The sequence below is a fragment of the Centroberyx affinis genome, unplaced genomic scaffold, assembly GCF_046629955.1.
Source record: "Centroberyx affinis isolate AG114_WGS23_722 - 3 ecotype Tasmania unplaced genomic scaffold, CSIRO-AGI_Caff_v1 ptg001223l_1, whole genome shotgun sequence".
In the NCBI taxonomy this organism is placed as follows: domain Eukaryota; kingdom Metazoa; phylum Chordata; class Actinopteri; order Beryciformes; family Berycidae; genus Centroberyx; species Centroberyx affinis.
The window spans coordinates 161,610-177,031 of NW_027279738.1; the positions used below are offsets into that span (position 1 = coordinate 161,610).

The 15,422-nt window shown below is 43.7% G+C and overlaps 1 protein-coding gene across 2 annotated transcripts; it reads left to right on the forward strand.

The window, feature by feature from the left end:
• The first annotated feature begins 298 nt into the window (after positions 1-298).
• On the forward strand, positions 299-14,967 carry arsb (arylsulfatase B). 2 transcript variants are annotated; one of them, XM_071524691.1, is made up of 9 exons: positions 299-816; positions 1,009-1,195; positions 1,292-1,482; positions 2,083-2,290; positions 5,643-5,886; positions 7,186-7,260; positions 7,949-7,978; positions 13,866-13,954; positions 14,118-14,967. In XM_071524691.1, exons 1-9 carry the CDS (start codon positions 550-552, stop codon positions 14,381-14,383), a joined length of 1,557 nt encoding a protein of 518 aa, XP_071380792.1. In that variant the 5' UTR covers positions 299-549; the 3' UTR covers positions 14,384-14,967. The 2 variants fall into 2 exon arrangements, with proteins under 2 accessions (XP_071380792.1, XP_071380791.1); XM_071524690.1 differs by lacking the exon at positions 7,949-7,978 and having other exon boundaries at positions 7,186-7,256; positions 13,823-13,954.
• The last annotated feature ends 455 nt before the right edge of the window (positions 14,968-15,422 follow it).

A 15,422-nucleotide genomic window follows, 5' to 3' on the forward strand; every position in this document is an offset into this window, starting at 1 on the left:
GAGTTGGCAGTGTGGTATGTGTGTGTAACTAGTTGTCAAAAACTCTAAAGTTATAAGACTGATAAAACTAAAACAACAACACCCTCCAAATGATTCTGCTGCTGAGAAGGCAACTGATGACATCCTTTACTAAAAGCGGAGTTTAGTTTATTAGTTTAGAAGGGTTTAGTTTAGCAGTAGCAAGATGTACAGTTCCGTTTCACATCTTAATCATGGCCTGTACGGGCATCCGTACATTCACGTGATTTGCTGCTTCTCCAAACATCTGATTGGCTGCTGCAGCTGAGTCAATGTTTTCAATCTGCAGGGTTTGTTTGCATTTCTACTGATCTACACTGAAGACGTTTTGCGACTGATTACTCCTGAGCAGGTTGATTATTACTCGTGATCAGTTAACCTACTGTATCCCTGCGCTCCTCCGCCTGATCTGCACCATGCTCGTGTCTTTTCCACTGCTGCTCGCAGCCCGGACTTCCTTGTTTACACCATAGGAAACTTCAGTTCTCGAGTGAATGAGCTCTGCTGAGTCCATGAATTAGAAACTCGGCAATGGCTTTGCAAACATCGGACCATCGCACCATCATCAGAGCTGTTCTCTTCCTAATATTTCCCTTGATGTTAGCGGCTAAGCAGCCGCCGCACATCGTGTTCATCCTTGCAGACGACTTCGGCTGGCACGATGTGGGCTACCACGGCTCTGAGATCAAGACCCCGCACCTGGATAAGCTGTCTGCCACTGGCGTCCGGCTGGAGAATTACTATGTCCAGCCGTTGTGTACTCCCTCCAGAAATCAGCTCATGACCGGCAGATATCAGGTAAAATGCAGCCCTGCTATAACGGGCGGGCTCCTGTGAAAGGCAGCCAAAAACCATCTATCAGTCTTGTGACACTCATTGTGGGTTCAGTTTCTCCATCTTACAACACCTCACTGTCTGTCTGATTTCAACACTTGCCTAACCACCAGATGTGCTTGCACTTTAACTTTGAGTCTCTTGATTCCTGCACAGATCCACACAGGCATGCAGCACCAGATCATCTGGCCGTGTCAGCCCTACTGCGTTCCCCTGGATGAGAAGCTGCTGCCCCAGCTGATGAAGGAGGCGGGCTACGGCACGCACATGGTGGGCAAGTGGCACCTGGGCATGTACAAGAAAGACTGCCTGCCCACACGCCGCGGCTTCGACACCTATTTCGGTCGGTACATTGGTATAAGCCGCTTTTTCCCAAGATGGCACTGTTTCTGTTAACGTTGCTGTTTCATACTGGGGTTGATGACTGTGTGTGTCCCAGGCTACCTGACAGGCAGCGAGGATTACTTCACCCATGTCCGCTGTAGTCCTATTCCTCCTCTGAACCTGACCCGCTGTGCGCTGGACCTGAGGGACGGGGAGGAGGTTGCCACTGAATACAAAGGTGTCTATTCCACTGAGCTGCTCGCCCAGAGGGCCGTCGGCATTATCGCCAAACAAGACCCCGCCAAGGTGACACACACACACACACACACACACACACACACACACGGTCTCACAGTCTAGAGCAGGAGACTTCATCCTGATAATTTGACACAGAGGTCGGAGGCAGGACTCGAAGCTGTGAATACACAAGGGCAAGGGGGACATCTGGTGTCAGTTGAAAGTCACTTCAACACATTTGTGAGTCATTCTCCGACTCAAGTGGCACAACCCTCTGTGCAGGGCCGCAAGTATGATGTGGTAGTGTGTGACAACCCAACAATGTTCCAAATAAGATGATTTCTCTTAAAAAAAAAAAAGGTAATTTGTTCAGTGATCCCCAAAAAGTCAGTACTATCTTTTAAACTGTATCTTAAAATGTACTTTTATCATATGGCCTTTTTATAATCCTTTTATATATTTATTTTGATACTTTTTTATATACATTTACTTGTACCGTGTTTCATGTATTCATTCATATCTTTATCCTACTTATTGCTCAATCCTGTACATTTTTATTCTGTCTCTTTGTAAAGCACTTTGTAACTACTAAATGAAGTTCTTATTATTATTGTTATAATAACAAATCGAGTCAGCGTGTCTGGATGTTTTGTCCTCCTTATATTTCAGCCCCTCTTCCTCTATGTGGCGCTGCAAGCCGTCCATGCCCCCCTGCAGGTGCCACAGCGATATGTGGCCCCCTACAGCTTCATCAAAGACCGCGACCGCAGGCAGTACGCCGGCATGGTGTCGGCCATGGACGAGGCTGTGGGCAACATCAGCCTGGCTCTGCAGGAGAGCGGCCTCTGGGGCAACACGGTCCTGGTGTTCTCTACAGGTATTAGCCACTGTCTATACTGAGAGACTGGATTTGCAATCAGTAAATCACACATCTACTCGTCATCTAAAGGCGACAGACACCTGGCCGCTATAGTCTTATTCAGCTTTAAAAGCCTTCAGGCCCTTTAGTCAAGAATATAATGAATGACTTTTAAAGGAAGCTAGACAGTAAACAAAAAAACACTCCTTGTTTCATGAACTAATAAGCTCTTAAATTAAAAGCCCTCGCTGAAATAACGCGAGTAATACGGCACGTGTTATGCAAGCAAATATACTGTATATCCCATAAGAAGTCTCTCAGTCCTCATAAGCTTCTTCAACCAAACACAAGGCTTATCCAGGGCAGAGCTTTCTAATATGCTTCATATCCTGTGCTTCAGTGTTTATCGCTCCGCTGACGTCGACCCAGGTTCACAAGCTGTTATTACTCCAGCTCAGACTCCTACTCGCATAACAGTGCTGCTGTGGCCTGACCAAGTCTCTGTCTTTCTCTCTTGTAGGCTAAAATACATGGTTGTGGATGGGGGTGCTTGATCATTACTTATGGAGAAGGATACCTTTTCTACTCCTTAGTGTTAATTATTATGTGACAACAGCAGTTTGCTTGATCCCAAATTGTCCTACAGACTCCAGAGGCACATCCTTTTGTTTTTTATTTCATTAGGTACATTCTGAATTGAACACCAGTTAACGGTGTACCTCCTCACTGGAATCCTCCCAAAGTCAGAGCAAGTTTAAAACGCAAGGAGAGAGGATAATCAGGTAAACGTCTCTGGGAATGAGCACTAATGTGTTGTCCGCTGGTTTTGGGACACTGTGCTTTTATGGTGTGCCAGGATGGATACCAAATCAGCAGGCATTAGGGAGAGAGAAAAATCACATTTCATGTCCCTGGGCAGAGCTCAGCAAACAGGAGTTCAGGAGAGAACATGGTAAAGGTAAACACTTTAACAGGGAGGTGTGCATCAGAAGGGAAAATGACACATTGTGTTACATAACATGGTCAAAAATAACCTCTAGATGTTTGCTATTTGCAGTATATCTCAGTTGTGACCTCCTACATTTGCTAGAGGAGGTTCATTCTTTTAAAGACTATACCAGTCCAGGGCTGGTTATATTGAAATGGCCATAGCAATACTCTGGGAATCCACTAGAGATCAGTATTTCCTTGTATTAGATCTAGCAGAGCCTTATTCTTCTCTCAGGATCATTGTCAACTGAAACTTTCTAGAGAGTCAACTGAAGATCTGTTCACATAAACCATTGAAGTCTCAGGATGGTCGAAATCGGTGTTTTGATTATAATGATTTTTGGATAAAAGAAAAAAAAAAAATCTCTCAAATATCTCTTTGATAAAGAATGTGACCAGGAAAAGCTTAAAATCAATTAAGCCACGCAGCAGGTTGAGCAGCATCATCTGAGCATATTTAAAGTCTGATCCAAGTCGCTCATGGGTTTCCACTTACTTTTCCACATCTGGGACTCTGCTAATGATTTGCATCTGAGGTGAATTCTTTGAACGCCGAAGGAAAGCGAGTTATTTTTAGGAGTTTAGGTTTTAAAGGGTAATTAGAAGGCAGGAACAATGCTGTGAAAGTGAAGTGGGGAGTTTTATGCCTGTGGTGGGCTGCGGTAGGTGGCCCGCTTCATTGTTCTCCCAAACATTCGGATGGCTATAGGGCTCCGAATGGAAACTCCTCAGTGCCTAGGATGCTGCCATATGCCAGACAGACAGGGACTCTGCTGACGGGAGGTGAAGCTGCGAAAAAAGCTCACGATACTTCCTGCTTGCTAAATGGGATGCAGTGGTTATGTAATCTCATGGCCCAGTGTCCATGTGACGTGACCAAAATATAGGTTAAAGCCTCATATACATCCTATAATAGTTCATTTACCTGGATGAAGTCTATCAGCTGCCTTACTACTTACATTTCTGGGTCATAATTTACAGTTTTGTCATAGCCGCGCTGTAATCTCTGACCCATATGTCTGAGTATTGCTCCGTTTTAACAGAAAATAAATGAATCCAGAACTTGGAGGGTCCTGAGATTCCTTTGTGATGAAATTTTCTGCAAACTGACTGTCTCACTGGGACTTTACTGTAAGCAGATGAGAGAGAGAGAGAGAGAGAGAGAGAGAGAGACTTGGGGAACTTTGGGAGCTTGGGAAAGAGAGAGTGAGAAAGAGAGAGAGAGTGAGAGAGAGAGCACTGGCATACAGAGGCTTGAAGCAGCTTGAAAAGGCATAAGGGCAGCAGACAAACTCTTTCCAGAACAGTACTGGAATCAGCACAGACTACTTCCTGGACTTGCATGACACTCTGCTCCTGAGAGGGAGCGCTGCCCAGAAGTGATTGGTCAACTGTGTTTATACTGGACCGACTTATTGGGATGATGACAGTCAGTCTAAATGTCTGCGTGTGTGTGTGTGTGTGTGTGTTTATGTCTGGCTATGGTGAGAGAGGTGAAGCATGCAGCAAGTATTGAAAAAGAAAATGAGTGAAAGATACAAGGTACTCATTAACATGGTTATTAAACATGGGAAATTATACACACTTTGTATATGTATACAATACCACTACTCATAACAATGGTTAATCTTATGACCTTCATTGACACACCTCAAAGTGGACATTAAATGTGAAAGCCAGAGCCCTTTTCTTATAAAAACTGACTTAGTGATCCTATGTATTTTGCCATTTTGTTGAATACAGGCCAGATCTACTTTGTGTCACTGTCTGACACAAGTATGACAATTCCCCCAGAATGGATATATTCAGCAGTGGCTGTCTTTTTTTGGTTATTAGTGCACTCATGCTTACCAAGCATGTTATCATCTGATGCTACATTGATGTATCGTTTCAAAGTTCGTGGAAAAGGAAAGAACAGACGGTGCTTTTATGACAAATTAGTTTGAGGAAGCTTCAGCTGTACTTTCCAGTATTACGTACAGTGACAAATCCCCAGACTTCCCCATCATGATTATCCAATTATTTTAATTTATAATCAAATTAGATAAAATTACTGATTGTATTTCCTTTATATGGGGTGGAGTCTTTTGAATTAAAAACTTCAGCTTAGTAGCAAAGGACTGAACATTAGAAGAGAGGAGTGTTTATAACATAAAGCTGAGAGGAATATTTATGTTTGCTTGTTTTGTTCTGAAAGCTGATTTCCAAAACCTCTGAGATATTTCCTTTTTACATTAATCAGAGACGAGATACACATCTGAAGAGCTATATTTTTACTGATGATGGAGAATTATCTATTGTTTGCCAGTTATGAATCCTTTAATATGGTGCAGTTTACCCTTTCATGTAATTCCATTTTATCCCTGTGGTTGTTTGACAGATAACGGCGGCCAGACGCTCTGCGGCGGCAGTAACTGGCCGCTGAGAGGCAGGAAGTGGTCACTGTGGGAAGGCGGGGTCAGGGGAGTGGGATTTGTCACCGGCCCGCTACTGAAGCAACCTGGGACCGTCAGCCACGGGCTCATCCACATCTCTGATTGGCTGCCTACGCTGGTCGGCCTGGCAGGGGGGAGGATCAACGACACGAAGCCGCTGGATGGCTTCAACGTGTGGAATACGATCAGGTGAGCAACAAAAGTTGGTTTTGAAACCTTGAAAATTCCCAGATGAAAACGTCTCTTGGGTGGCAGGGTGGCCCGAGGCCTGCGTTTTGCATTGTGAGTGATACCAGCTCTTGAGTTTGACAGCCTGCCCTCTCTCTCCCCCTCTCCTCTCTGATCCTTCCCCCATCCCCTCTCTCCCTCTCCCTCTCCCTGACCGAGCGTCTTTTTCTCATAGGCGCCCCTGGTCCTTCAATAAGCCCTTTGTTACTGTGGCAATGGGAACTCAAAGAGAAGGAAATTCCATCAGTCATTCTCACACAAATCTGCAGTCCTTCCATCCCTCTTTCTCTCTTTTTTCCCTGTATCCTCTGTCCATCCCTTTCTCTATCTCAAAGGAGAACTATGAACGCTTGCTAATTAGTTTGAATACAAATCCTTTCATGTAAATACATATAAGTTATTAGAAGCAATTATTTTATACATAATATATTGAATGATGTGTAGTTGAATTTTTGAGCAAGGACCGGGATTAAGAGCCACTGTCTTAGAGAACTTTAATAGCACAGACACAATTCATAATTGAATAAGTCATGTGAAGCTGTTTGAGGACTGCAGAGAGACTGTCCATCAAGCCCACAGGCTGTCACTGAGTCCTGTCTGAATGACACATTATATATTATGTATGTGTAAACTAAATGTGGACACAATGAAGTAGGTGAAATTGAGGGCTGCAGCAGAGCCCCGGCAGAAAATCAAGGCTTAGCCTGGACCACAAACTACTACTCACAGCCTCCACTCGACTCCATTGGCCGACGCGTGTCAGCTGACCGCCGTCTGTAGCTCTGCCCAGCGCGCGATGCAGCGGACGTGTCGCAGTGTGACCCTGACGACGGCACAAACTGCTGTTTTGTTTACGCCGCTTTACAGGTTCGGTCCGTTTTTTAATTGGCCGCCTGTTCGCAGAAAGCAGCGGCCTGACAGCTCGGCCTGCGAAATTAAAACCGAACGAAGGCCCGGCACAGTAGCCGGGGCGGGAGAGAGTGAGAGTTATTCCTGTTGTGTTATCAGACACTGTGGTCAGAGAGAGCGGTGCGTTCTCTCTGCGGTGGAGCGCGGTCAAGGCATATGACTGCCTGCTGAACAACAGGCGGCTGGTTTCCATTTACAGATCCCAGTGGGTTTTACAGTGCATGAGTCAGACGTGTGTGTGTGTGTGTGTGTGAGCGGGGGGGATGGGGCGCATGTGTGTGTATGTGTGAGTGTATTTGTTGTGTGTCTCTTCTTTTCAAGAGTAACTAGGGTGATACTTTTGTCTTCCAGCAAAGGTTTTGCCTCGCCCCGACTGGAGCTGCTGCACAACATTGACCCTCTCTATGACGACATCGCTCCATGTAAGTTCGCCTACATCAGTGAATATTAGTTCATATTATATAGGCAAGGCTCTTCTCTGGTGTTTTCTATCTGCTGGGACTCATACTCACCAGAAGACGCCCGAAATCCGTCCCTACAACAGGATTTGGTTTGTGGGTTTGGACAAAGTTGAAGTCATCCTCCAGCTCCCTAATTCCCCCATGCTGTGTGTGTCCGTGTGTGTGTGTGTGTGTGTGTGTGTGTGCGCTCCCCTCCAGATGGGGTGAAGAGAGCAGTGACATGCATTTTGAAATATGTACTGATAGAGCTAGAGAAATCCCATCATTATCATATATTCATTGTGACAATCATTTATCCTAGTGTTGAGTCTTAAAAATCTTAAATCGAGTGAAAAATTCTGCCAATAGAGTGAGATCACTTCACTTCTTTCCAATGCAAATCAGCTTGCATTGGAAAGTTGCATTGCGTCATTTTCTTAATGCTAGTAGTGGAGTGATCTGCTTTATTCTTATACTCTACAGTGAAACTGCTTTGGAAACATGGAATTATTTCCCCCCCACTGGCCAAATAATAATAATAATAATAAAATGGTCATGTTTCAACTCACAGTAAATGATGTGTAAACTCGGTCTGAGGCGGAGTGGCCCTGGGAAAGCCAGATAGGTGAGGTTCAGTCTCTGCTGTGCTAAAGGAGACATGCAGACTCTCTGAGCCATAATTCATCTGCCAGTGACAGGAACAAGTAGATAACGCATGTTCAGGTGATGGATCTCCTGCCTCAAGTCACTGCCTCCCTCTCTTGTCTGTGTGCTTTCTTCTTCTTCTCCTCCTTCCTCCTCTCTGTCTCTCTCTCACACACCCATACACAAACAGAAAGCTTTCCCACAGTACTTGATTGCATTGCTAATTCACTTACATTGTGAATAATGGGTTTTTGTTCATGGACATCACTAATATATAATCACATTGTGCTAATATGGTCACAGTGTGGGCACAAGTATCAAAGGCCCATTGTATGAGCAGGTATTTGTCAACACAAGTCAGTGTAAATCCAATTGACCCAACTGAAGAGTGGGAGCTAAGAATAGCCGTAGCAGGGCTGTAGGCATCCACTTCATGTTTATTATGAGTGCTTGAAGGCTGTTTGAGTGGATTAGGTGTGGATGAGGAATCTGGTCAGGCTCACATGGCGTCTATCTTATTATCAGTGGGAGTCCTTTATTTTGGTTTCACTTGAAAGGTCACTTTACAAAATGTATATACATTCTGAGGAAGAAAATGGTTTCTTGAATTTTACTATTCCATATTTCCAGTACATACAGACGATTCTTTCTTCAAGATTTTTATTTTTAATCAAGTGTCTTTTAGTTCACTCTGAGTAGGGCTGCAACTAATGATTATTTTCTTTATCGATTACTCTATCTATAATTTCTTCATTAAATCAATTAGACATTTAGCCTATAAAATATCTGACCAGGAGCCAAAAAAAACCCAAAGTATTAATTTTATAATGATATAAAACGGAGAAAAGCAATCAAATCTTAGCATTTATGAAACAGCAAATGTTTGGTATTTTTACTTGATAAATGACTAAAATGATTAATTGATTATCAACATTATAAACGATTAACTTTCTGTCGATTAACTAATCGACTAATCCTTTCATGCACTAATTCTGAGTTGTAGTTTTATGCAAGGAAACACTTTGGGAGAGCTTAATCCACTTTTTACAAATAGTGTCTGTCTCATATTGGAATTTAACTTGTTCCCATTAAGTACCCAAGGTTTTAGTTGAGTCTTTGTGATTACTGTACCTTTTTTAAAAATGGATGTGTTTTGCTATAAATTTGACGTGTTCTTCTATTTTGATCTGAGGAATGCTGATGCGTGGCTGAAATTGTAATCAGTCAGTGTTGACACTGTAATCAGTCAACACCGTTGAAATGTGAGACGGGTGACGTTTGGCGGCAGGGTGTGTGCACACGGTTTAAACTCATTGTAGGGAGGTTTCCAGGAAACGGGTCTTGTGACCGCCCGACTCCTTTCTTACTGCGAGACACAGTGGACTGGTCTCATTCTTGTCTAAACCACTTAATATTAGGTGGACCAAACCACTTCCATCTCAGAGGAGGTAGTGGGGCCCTGGTTGGAGGCCAGTGTTCCTGACTGTGTGCTCAACAAAGGCTTGTGCAATGGCGCGTATATTGTGTTCTCCTAACTCAGTTACTCAGCGGTGGATGTACCTCTATGAGGTGAAGTTGATTCATTTGATTGAGGAATGTCTCCAATATATCTCAGCTGAAACACATGTTTACATAACTAAAACTTTGGTAAAGGTTAGGGTGAGGATTTGGTCATGGAATTAGAAACACTTTTACTACAAATGAAAACGTCACTCACAGTAGAAAACTTCTTTGCATGAGTTGGGAATTGAACCCGGGTAGTTTGAGGTCGAAGGTCAAGCTACTGACTGTTTCTTGTTGTTTTTCTTTCACATATTCATTTCGTGTTGGAAAAATGTAATTCTCTCACTTTTCGTGCACGGAACACGTATTTTCATTTTAACACATCGCGCTCGTTTCATGAAGTTTTGGCAGACCGGGCAGCTCAGCTTATATACAGCGCTGTCACTTCTAGATTTCCACTGTAATGCAAAAAGACATTTTGGTGATTTAGAGGAAGCTCGCCATGCCAGGGAATGCGACTGACCTGCTTTCTAGTACTTCGGAGGAGAATTAGTGGATCCAAAGGAAACCCGCCAGTGTTCAAATCCACTAATTGCTATTAAGTCAAGGGACGTTTATTTTTATAGCCCTTAATCACAGTTACAGTCTCAACGGGCTTCACAATGTCTAGATTATGAAAATGCAATGGGTGCTGAGAGGCGAAGAGTGGGGGAAAAGAGGCTTTGTTTTCACTCCTGCAATCTATTGGAAGATGGTTGGTTCAGAGTGTTTATGTTTTTGGTGCTTGATTAGGCCTCATAATTGGCACAAGATTGTTTTATATCAACCGTAATACTATAAATGGCTGCGTGAGGGTGCACAGGGTCAACTTACTGGACTACATTGTTGTACATGTGGCATATTTACTTCCCTGCTAAGTGACCATAAGAAAATAATGGACTTCATGTAAGGATATGTTCAAACACCAAAAAAAAAAAAAAAAATGGACAGTGTATATCTCAGTGTTAATATGTAATATGAATGTTTGAGCTGATACTTAATAACCCTATGTGATAACCCTATGTACAAAGAGAACAAAAACAATAGGTTGACAAGAATGTAAACAAAGATGACAATTTTCAGAAGAAAAACAACAGGAAGACATTGCAAAAACATTCATTTTGAGAAGAGAATAACTGAGTCTGTGAGATATAAGAAGAATTTTGTCAACACAAATTCCCTGTCCCTGCCTGTTTTTCCACACACTTTGTATCGCTAAAATGGCAAATGACCTCTGAGTTTGTAATTACATTGAAATTTAAGGTTAGGTATTGACATTTTGGATCTGATGTGAAGATCAGTAAAGAAATATTGACATTATTAACAAGGACGATTACTCCACCGCCTTATTTGGCCCGAACATGTTCCAACCGGAAAGAGTGGAATCAGAGTCGAGGGATTTAGGGAGCCGTGATTTAGTTTGAATAAATATGTCCGTTTGGGCCGGGAGAGTCCAAACACTGATGCAGTACATTTCTGAAATGAGACCGCTTCCATTAATGTCTTACAGCCTAAGCCTGTAATCCTCAAATTACCCTCAAAGTTTACTGTTAAATCATGTTGAAGATAAAAGCGCCCAGTGAAGAACAACACCGGCGCCTTGCAAGCGTTCAACCTAATGTTTTATTTAGTACGTTTTAATCTTCATTGTCAACCAGCATGGTGACAACCGGCTTTCTTTGGCACATTCCAGGGTGAGATTCCCTTTTCCTTTCTTGGACCCTCTCGTTCTTCCTTTCCCCTCGTTCCCATTAACCCAACCTCCTTTTGAAACCCCATTCTCTACTTTTCTTGTCCCTTTCTCTCAGCCATTCTTCATGCTTCCTTGGGTTCCATTTGCTTCTTTCTGTCTTTTACTCTCCTCCTTTTTCCTCTCCCCTCTATTTAGCTCTCAAAAAGATCTTGTCCCCTTTTTACACACTTTTTCTCTTTTCAACTCACTTTTCAAACCCCCTCTCCTTTGCTCTCAATGTGAGGAGAGGGATCCCGTCTAAATGGGTCACAGAGGGGTCTCTGAACTTCTCTCTTGTCTAGCGAGAGAAACCCTGGAGCTGTCCCAAGCCTTTAAATCACCCAGAATTTCCCTTCTACTCCTCTCCTCTCCTTCCCTCCGTTCCTCTGCTCTCCTTTTCTACTCACTGGGTCTCTTCCCACTTTTCCTCCCCCCTCTCCTCCCTCCTTCGCATGAGCCGTTTGCGAATTATCCTGCTGAAGAGGGCCCTGCCTCGAGCTGCTCTTGTCCTGTGTTCATGCAAAGGGTGGAAATAAGAATGGAAGTGTGTGTGTGTGTGTGTGTGTGTGTGTGTGTTGGGTGTTGAGGCCCCTTTTCTTAAAGAAGCAAGAGAGAGAAGGACCAGAGCGCTTCAGAACAGACCTCTCTGTTATGTGTGCTGTAAATCAAACCCTCATGTTCCCAGAGCTCAAAACATTCAACCATCCTACCTGCTCACCTAATTGCCTTCGCACCTGAATCTGTCAAGTCGATAACAACACCGGTGGACCTTTCTCATATAAGGATATTGGCTGTGTAAGTCTGGCTGTTATTGTGTAGCCTAAACTAATGCATGTGAGAGCAATTAAGATGCCCACATGTCATTGGTACCATGATCAGTGAAGCATTGGATGTCAAAGCTTTTATCATGTGGTTCTACGAACGCCGCGATCGGAAATGTTTTAATTCACCAGTCATGTCGCTGTGGAATCGGGTCTATAAAATGAACCCCAATGGGACCAAGGGTTGTGCTCATGAAGCGACGAAGAGGGATTTGTGTATATGCAAAGAATGTGAGGAAATACTTGTTTTTGACAGCAGTAGGAGGCAGCAATTACTCGCAAATCTGTCTAATCAGGACCATATTGCCGGGGTCAACCACGGCCTGAACCTGAGAATGCTCTCAAGGCTAGATCTCCCCTTCTGAAAGGCACACATGTGCGTTCGCTCCGGGAAGACGTTTTCCGTAAGAGAGCAGAGGTAGCTCGTGTCAGAAGATTGCAGAAGTTTGCAAAACACCCTCAGATCTTAACTTGCGGGGCCTCCTGGTGGATCAGTGGCGTGATCTGAGGTGTGTACCACATTAACGCAACGTCCTGGGTTCCAATCCGGCCCAGGAGCTTTGTTACATGTCATCCCCTCTCTCCCAGTCTTTCCTGTCTCTCTATACTGTGACTGTCCAATAAATGCAGAAGAAAAAGATCTTAACTTGAGCACAATACATTATTTTCTTTAATTATTTACTCATGCCTTTGTAAGACTGGTGAAATCATCCAAGTTGGTAACTGTGACCCTTGTTCCTCATTCACTTGACCTTGTAAAAAATGTCCCACTGCAGTAATGGCAAATTATTCATTGTGCTTGGCAGAAATGCAAGGCTGGTGGAGTCGACCACATTGCCACCATTGTTGTCAAATTTAAGGTCAAATTCTTCCAGCCCCGAAGTCGCATGTATTGGATGTTGAATAATTTCATACCTATAATTAGATGGCCCTCAGTAGAGCACATACCTCCACCAACGTTAAGCAATTGTCAAGATATGCCAGTTCCACATGTCGGATTTTCACCAAAAGTTAATGATTTATCCCCATTACCAACTTGTTTCACATCAGGAGATGCAACATTTTCATGACTGGACCTGAAATGGGACATGAGATCTGCCTGTTCAAATTCTAGACACTTTTAAGCATTTTACCCAATTATCTCAACACCACATGACCAATCAGCTCCATATCTGTTCAGTTTCCATTAGGGCCGCCCTTCTACCACTGGACCAAGTCTTGAAAAAATTCTAGTGAGAAGCCGCGCCCACTGCCACGCCCCCCTTTTGGCCAATCGGTATGAAAAGTTAATCAGCTCTTCCTTGCCCCATGACCAAACTTACAAAGTTTTGTGCATATCCGTTCAGAACTTCTTGAGATGTCCTGCCAACAGGATAACAGACAAACAGACAGACAGATGGAACAGGGCGAAAACATAACCCCGGTCCAACTCTGTTGGCGGAGGCAATTATTTTTGTTTTTTTAGAGCAGGGGTTGCATTGTGTTGTTTTTGTTTTATTTTTTATTTGTTTTGTTTTCCCCAATGTTTGAACCGCTCCATTCCTGCTGTTTCATTGTTGACTTGACAGAAAAGAAAGAGCTCTTTCTTACCGGTATATTTATTTTTACACCTTACTCTGCACTGGATACCCAGTCTGTGATTCCCAGGTATGCGCTAAGGTTCAGTCCCAGGCCCACTAACTGCTAGACACCCATAGAGGAGGTTTTGTATCCAGCGGTAGTCCAATATCCTCTTAATCAGCGATTCCCAGTTTCTTTAAGATGGACGACTGCCTTCCATTATCAGCTCTCTCCTCCGCTCTCCCCAGGTCCTGGCAGGGACCGTCGGTTGACTTTGGCTGCGGTGGTCAGCGGAGGCTCCCGGGCCAATTCTGGTTTCAATGTGTCCATTCACGCGGCCATCCGATCCTCAAACTGGAAGCTGCTGACTGGCTACCCAGGTCAGTATCCTCTGTCACCCATAATGACATGTTTAGTCTGAGGGGGGAAGCGGAAGCGGTGTCCTTGTAGCGTTTGGTTGAAAGTGTTATATTCACATGCACGGACACGCATTCATTCTTTATCTCCGCTCGCTCAAGTGTCCTCTCTCCCCGTCTCCTCCAGGCTGTGACATCTGGTTCCCCCGGCCAGGCAAGAACGGCTCTGGGTCCGGTGTTTCCAACATGGATCCGCTGAAGCCCGTAATGCTGTTTGACATCGAAAAGGATCCGGAGGAGAGGAACGAAGTATCGGACCAGTTCCCCACAGTGGTGGATTTCCTCCTCGGTCGGCTCCACCACCACCAGCGCACTGCCTTGCCGATCACGTTCCCTGATAACGACCCCAGGTGCGACCCGGGCCCCGCTGGAGCCTGGGGACCCTGGGCTTAGGTGGTGATGATGCTGAGCATATTGTCAGCAAGTGTCAAGTGGATGTGGTGCAGCAGTCCGCACTGTTTTTCTGCATTCACTGTGAATTACAACAGATTCTCAGAGCTGACAAACACCAGGATATAGTGTATCTGTGGTGTGTGTTTACAGTTACAGACAGAAAAGAAAAATCCACTATATATCCACTATATACAGTGGAATTTCTACACAAATTATTATTAACTAGAACATGCCTGTTCTTGAGATATGCGAAGGACACATATACAGACAGAGATTCCTTGCTTTATAGTACAACTATGATTATTGGAATTTTCTTGTTGATTCATAAAATGAAAATCATTTAAACTACAAAGTAGAGTGTGTGAGCAGGTCAGAAAGGGAGTGTGTGCATGTTATTTATTTCGTAAAATAGTCTCATATGATGGGAGTATTTTTCTACAGTTACTATCACTTGCATTGTGCCTTAGAAAATCTGATTTTATGAAGAATAAATGGTGGTATTCAATGTTTTACTACACATCTCAACTTGATTATGCAATTTCTTTGAAGGAAATATTTCTATTATGTTTTCAGTATCATAAAAATGTGGCCAACCGGATGTTTTGCTTTGAATCTTTTTTTCACCAGCCTGTAGGAAACGGAGTGTGACACGGGATTAATTGACTGACAGATGTTGCCATTATGATTGTTCTTTGGACGCTTTGGAAAATGTAGTTGGAGCGATTGCGTAAACTCTGTTGGCTACACATGTTGCTGATTTGTAAAGACCATCACCCTGCTGTTTCAGGTATTTGCACTTCATTCATCTACTGTTGAGAAGCCACAGGCCCCTATGTGTCAAACACAGAAACAGCAGACCATACATCACCTGGTCCAAAAGAAACTGCAAAACAATCCTATCTTTCGTAAGATTATTTTTACGTTCTTTCAGTTCTATTGGACAGCACAGGAGAGAGTGACACTTAGAGGGAGAGGGGATGCGTATAATGTTAGTTGTAAGCCAGATTCAAGCTTACAGTGTTGTGCCCTTGCCTGCCAT